This window comes from Tachyglossus aculeatus, chromosome X4 (genome assembly GCF_015852505.1).
Source record: "Tachyglossus aculeatus isolate mTacAcu1 chromosome X4, mTacAcu1.pri, whole genome shotgun sequence".
NCBI lineage: Eukaryota > Metazoa > Chordata > Mammalia > Monotremata > Tachyglossidae > Tachyglossus > Tachyglossus aculeatus.
This window is the reverse complement of record NC_052098.1, coordinates 15,166,501-15,172,500: the sequence shown is the minus strand read 5'-3', so window position 1 is coordinate 15,172,500 and position 6,000 is coordinate 15,166,501. Positions and strand designations below refer to the sequence as shown.

Below are 6,000 nucleotides of genomic sequence, written 5' to 3'. Positions count from 1 at the left end.
AATACTAGAAAGAATGAAGGGAAAAAAATTTCAGCATGATACTCGGACCATAATATATAAGAAATTAGTACAGACACAAACAAATATAGCACCTTTCATCTGTGAATCTCCAAGCATTTGACTGACTCTCATCGAACTTCCCAATATCCCTGTAGGCAAATATGGTAAAGCACACATTTTAAATAACCTCATTTAGAACACCAACAAGCTCACGACAGTTTTGTCTGCTAGGTCCCAGAGAGTTCCCCACGGGCCACGAAGCACACCTCTACTTAATGTCCTCTGTTCAAGAGGTGATCACGATTCTTTCAAAATTCTGCCTGTTTCCCACCCTACTCCCAAGCCCTCTCCTTGCGACTCAACCCATTCCTTGCCCCATCACCTCTCAGTCTTGGGCTGTTCTTCCCTGCCGTTATTGCCAGTTCCTCTGTTTCCATCACCAACCACTCCTACTGTGCCCATGTGCCACTCTACCTCCTAGAGACAATGAGCAGCAAGGGCTGCTAAGGAAAGGCAATAGCCTCAATGGAAACAGTTAGTATACCTCAGCCCAACAAGGAATATGTTTGTGGGTACATGGTGCTGTTGGGACTCCTTGTCTCACATTAGCCTTCTCAATCACACTTGGACCTATAGGAAAGTTCTTCACCATCATCTTCAAATATGAATGACAACCCCTCCCTTCACATTCTCATCTTTCCATCCAAACCCTCTCCTTCCTCTTGCACATCATTGTAAACCACAAAACTATCCTCCCTGTCTCACTAGCTCGTAATCTTGGCATAATCCTCGACCCATCTCTTTCATTCAACCCACATATTCAATCTGTCACCAGATCCTGTTGGCTCTACGTTCACAATATTGCTAAAATCTGCCCTTTATTTTCCATCCACACTGCTACTATGCTGATCCAAGCACTTACTCTATCCCGCCTTGATTACTGCATCAGCCTTCTTCACCTCCCTGCCTCCTGCCTCCCCACTCCAGTCCACACTTCACTCTACTGCCCGGATCATTTTTCTAAAAAAAAATTCACTCCATCTCCCCATTCCTCAAGAACTTCCAGTAGGTGTCCATCCACCTCCACATCGAATGGAAATTCCTTACCATCAGCTTTAAAGCACTCAGCTTGCCCCCACCTACCTTACCTCACTTTATTTCCTACTACAACCGTCTGCACACTTTGGTCTTCAAATGCTAACTTACTCACTGTACCTTGATCCTGTCCTCCCCGCTCCATGTACGACAGACCACCACTCTCCCTACCTTCAAAGCCTTATTAGAATTACATCTCCAAGAGGCCTCTGCCGACTAAGCCCTCATTTCCCCTACCCACCATCCCCTCTGTAATGCCTATGCACTTAGCTGCTTACCCCTTAAGTGCTTGATATTCACCCCAGCTCCACAGCATTTATGTATATATCCTTATACTCTATTATTTACCCTATCTGTAGCTTATTTTAATGTCTTCCTTCCCCTGTGGAATGTAAGCTCCTTGTGGACAGGGATCGTGTCTACCAACTCTAGTGTATTATACTTTCCAAGTGCTTAGTACAGTACTCTGTACACAGTAGGTGTTCAATAAATACCCTTGATTGATTGATGTGGCACTGGGTGTAAGACGGCATGAAGTGCTCCATGGAGGAATCAGGAAGCTGTTGTCTACGACAACAGTCTAGCTGGCTATAAGGTCATTATGTGCTCCCCTGCGTGTTCTTAAAGTTGGGCTGAACTATATAGTACTGTACAGTGAACTATATTTAAAGTGCAATTGGATGAGGCAGAGGTAGAAAAGCAAGCTGGCATTGGGGGCATCACAATTTCCACATTCATTCATTCAATCGTATTTATTGAGCGCTTACTGTGTGCAGAGCACTGTACTAAGCGCTTGGGAAGTACAAGTTGGCAACATATAGAGACGGTCCCTACCCAACAGTGGGCTCACAGTCTAGAAGGGGGAGACAGAGAACAAAACAAAACATATTAACAAAATAAAATAAATAAATAAATACGTGCAAATAAAATAGAGTAATAAATACGTACAAACATATATACATATATACAGGTGCTGTGGGGAGGGGAAGGAGGTAAGGCGGGGGGGGATGAGGAGGGGGATACTGGGATAAGGCAAGATCGTGAGCCCCATGTAGAAAGGGTCCTGGCCCTGATCTGATGACCTTGAAGACACTCCAGTCCTTAGCACATAGTAAGTGCTTAATAAAAATCATTACCATTATTACATTACTGACAAATCCCGCATTAGGGAAAATTCATGCTAGAGCACGTGCCCACTCACACACAACTATCTCTACCAACACGGCATCACATTTTAACCAGACAGATGTTTGTTGGTAGAAGAACTTTCCTTAATTCCCTAGTAGTGGTCGATCCTAAACACGTACCAAAAAGCACACATTATAAAGGAATTGGGTAAAATTCTTTTGGCAAAGACATACACTCATCTAGCTAGAGTCAGTCTACTGAACTCTTTTATCAAGTTAAATGAGAGATAATCCAATTGAAAAAGATGAAATAAATGAGAGGATTAAATTATGGTTATCTAAGATTAAAAAACTAAAAATGATAAAAGGAGACCTAGGAGACAAAAAATTAAATATTAAACACACAAAGGGAATGGTGCACTGAAAAATATTTGCAACATTACCAACCAAAGTAGATACAAAAATCCAGCAAAAGGGTCTCTGACCTTCTTAACCTTAGATCAGTTCAGATCCACCCCCAGAACTCCCTTCCTGCCTAGCGTGAATGTAATTAAGGGGAAGCTGCAGTGGTAATTTCTCTCCTCATTAACTTCCTGATTGGTTTCAGCCTCAGAATTCCACTGAGCAGTAGTTTGTCACCAATTCCAAATGGCCAATCGTTAATACTAATGTTTGTGTAACTAACTGCCAGCATCTGCCACGGCTTCTTGTACAACAATAATGGTGAAAGGGTACATTAGTGCTCCTGTGTTAATTCAGCTTGTGTTCATCAATAGGGAAATCTATGATGTAATTAGCAAAATGCATTGGTAGCTGAGTGTTAGAGTCATTTGTAGACAACTAAATCATAGCAGAAGCCGTACAGGGTCCTGACATGTTAACCATCAATACTTATTATGTTTTGAAGTTTACAATTTAATAAAGGAGTGGTGAGACCATTTAGAAGGGAACACTGTTTACATGTTATGTATTTATTAAAGAAGCTTGGATGCATTTGGTACAAGCACAAAAGAAAAGAACGAGCTATAATGTGAAAAGCTCTACTTTAAACAGTTCATTGTGCTTAGGTAGTCTGTCGCCCATGATACATTGGACTGCTGTTTACCAATGCCTGATCTGGATGCTTGAAAAACCTCCCATTTGGTATCTTTTTCATGATGGCTGACAAATTTAGGCAACTGTGAATTCCTTGGTTTACACTCACAGGAGGCATTCCCAATTAATTTCCACTCCCTTAGTCAAGTCATTCCAACAGCCACCCTTCACATTTAGGCATGCATCAAGTTATGTATTCTATTGACTTATTTTTCTATGTTCTTGCTGTTAAAAGTTGGATCTTTACTCTCCCATATGTTCCCACTATATGGTAAGCCATTTCTCTCCGCCAGTTTCCATTAGATTGTATGCTCCTCCACTGGAGGGACCGTGTCTTTTACTTTTATTGTACTCTACCTAGTGCCTAGTAAGTTCTGCTCAATATATACTAATGAATGTCTGAATAATTTTTTTGAGGTGGATATTTCAATCAATAAATCAACCAATCGTATTTACTGAGCACTTACTATGTGCAGAGCACTGTACTAAGCACTTGGGAGAGCACGATATAGCAGAACTAGCAGACATGTTCCCTGCCCATAATGAGCTTACAGTCTAGATGGGGAGACAGCCATTTGGCTTGAAGTTCATGAAAATAATGAAAATGAAAAGTGATACATATTTTAAAAAAATAATGAATGGCTGCAAGCTTCTACTTATAGCCACGTGTGGAAAAAAAAGGGACATAATGATATGGAAAAATCAATGGTATTGAGCACTTAAACTGCGCACACAGCACTGTATGTACTAAGCACTTGGGACAATACAACCCAATGAAGTTGGAAGACACGATCCCTGCTTAATTTACAATTATAGTGGAGGAGTTTACAATCTAGAGGGGAGCTAATAATCTGGGGAACCTACTGTCAGCCTAAAATATTATTTTGAGAATCCACATTCTGTAAATGGTCCTGAAGAACCATCTTGTTAGTCGCTATTACCTGCGGTCACATTTTAGTATGAAAGTACTGAAAAGCAATTGATTGAATTTAAGTAGGCAGTGCTTTTTTTCCCTGCTAGGCCCCAGGAATCAGCCTGCTTCCCAGCTGCTCACCCCATGGGTACATAAGCTTGATTTTCACTTCACTATCCTATCAATCAATCAATCAATCAATCGTATTTATTGAGCGCTTACTATGTGCAGAGCACTGTACTAAGCGCTTGGGAAGTACAAATTGGCAACACATAGAGACAGTCCCTACCCAACAGTGGGCTCACAGTCTAAAAGGGGGAGACAGAGAACAAAACCAAACATACCAACAAAATAAAATAAATAGGATAGAAATGTACAAGTAAAATAAATAAATAAATAAATAGAGTAATAAATATGTGCAACCATATATACATATATACAGGTGTTGTGGGGAAGGGAAGGAGGTAAGATGGGGGGATGGAGAGGGGGACGAGGGGGAGAGGAAGGAAGGGGCTCAGTCTGGGAAGGCCTCCTGGAGGAGGTGAGCTCTCAGCAGGGCCTTGAAGGGAGGAAGAGAGCTAGCTTGGCGGAGGGGCAGAGGGAGGGCATTCCAGGCCCGGGGGATGACGTGGGCCGGGGGTCGATGGCGGGACAGGCGAGAACGAGGTACGGTGAGGAGATTAGCGGTGGAGGAGCGGAGGGTGCGGGCTGGGCAGTAGAAGGAGAGAAGGGAGGTGAGGTAGGAGGGGGCGAGGTGATGGACAGCCTTGAAGCCAAGGGTGAGGAGTTTCTGCCTGATGCACAGATTGATTGGTAGCCATTGGAGGTTTTTGAGGAGGGGAGTAATATGCCCAGAGCGTTTCTGGACAAAGATAATCCGGGCAGCAGCATGAAGTATGGATTGAAGTGGAGAGAGACACGAGGATGGGAGATCAGAGAGAAGGCTGGTGCAGTAGTCCAGACGGGATAGGATGAGAGCTTGAATGAGCAGGGTAGCGGTTTGGATGGAGAGGAAAGGGCGGATCTTGGCAATGTTGCGGAGCTGAGACCGGCAGGTTTTGGTCACGGCTTGGATGTGAGGGGTGAATGAGAGAGCGGAGTCGAGGATGACACCAAGGTTGCGGGCTTGTGAGACGGGAAGGATGGTAGTGCCGTCAACAGAGATGGGAAAGTCAGGGAGAGGACAAGGTTTGGGAGGGAAGACAAGGAGCTCAGTCTTCGACATGAGCTTTAGGTGGCGGGCAGACATCCAGATGGAGATGTCCTGAAGGCAGGAGGAAATGCGAGCCTGGAGGGAGGGGGAGAGAGCAGGGGCAGAGATGTAGATCTGGGTGTCATCAGCGTATCACCCTTCCTAGACTCTGGAGGCTGGAAAAAATTGAAATATTGTCAATCAAGTTTCTTATAGAGGCGTTCAGACTGGGACCAGTGGTTCATTCATTCAATCTTACTTATTGAGCCCTTACTGTGTGCCTTCAGAAACTAGTCCTTTTCAGACAGGCCAATCTTGTTAATGTTGACTCAGCAGTTAAGTTTGTCCTGGGCAGATATGGGTCAAAAAATACACCAAGTCCATGCACACAAGATCTCACCCTGAACCAGTTTGTGCTAATACAATCGGGCTGGCCATGATGAATTCATTAGTGACCAGCATTTTGCAAACAGTGATTATATATATATATGTATATATATACACACATACACATACATACACACACACACCCCTACTTTTAGTCTTAACAGTTGGAATGTTTTTTTGACATTCAGATT

The 6,000-nt window shown here is 43.3% G+C and overlaps 1 protein-coding gene across 4 annotated transcripts in view; it reads right to left on the bottom strand.

Moving 5' to 3' along the window:
- The window catches only part of DMRT1 (doublesex and mab-3 related transcription factor 1), a 110,245-nt gene that overhangs the window by 1,117 nt on the left and 103,128 nt on the right, over positions 1-6,000 (bottom strand). For 3 of the 4 annotated variants that reach the window (XM_038769836.1, XM_038769837.1, XM_038769838.1), the window contains 2 exons: positions 93-149; positions 1-4 (listed from right to left, as the gene is read on the bottom strand). The exon at positions 1-4 is cut by the window's left edge. In XM_038769836.1, coding sequence (XP_038625764.1) covers positions 1-4; positions 93-149 — 61 coding nt within the window. The remainder of the gene's footprint in view (positions 5-92; positions 150-6,000) is intronic. The other variant, XM_038769839.1, reaches the window with a different exon arrangement.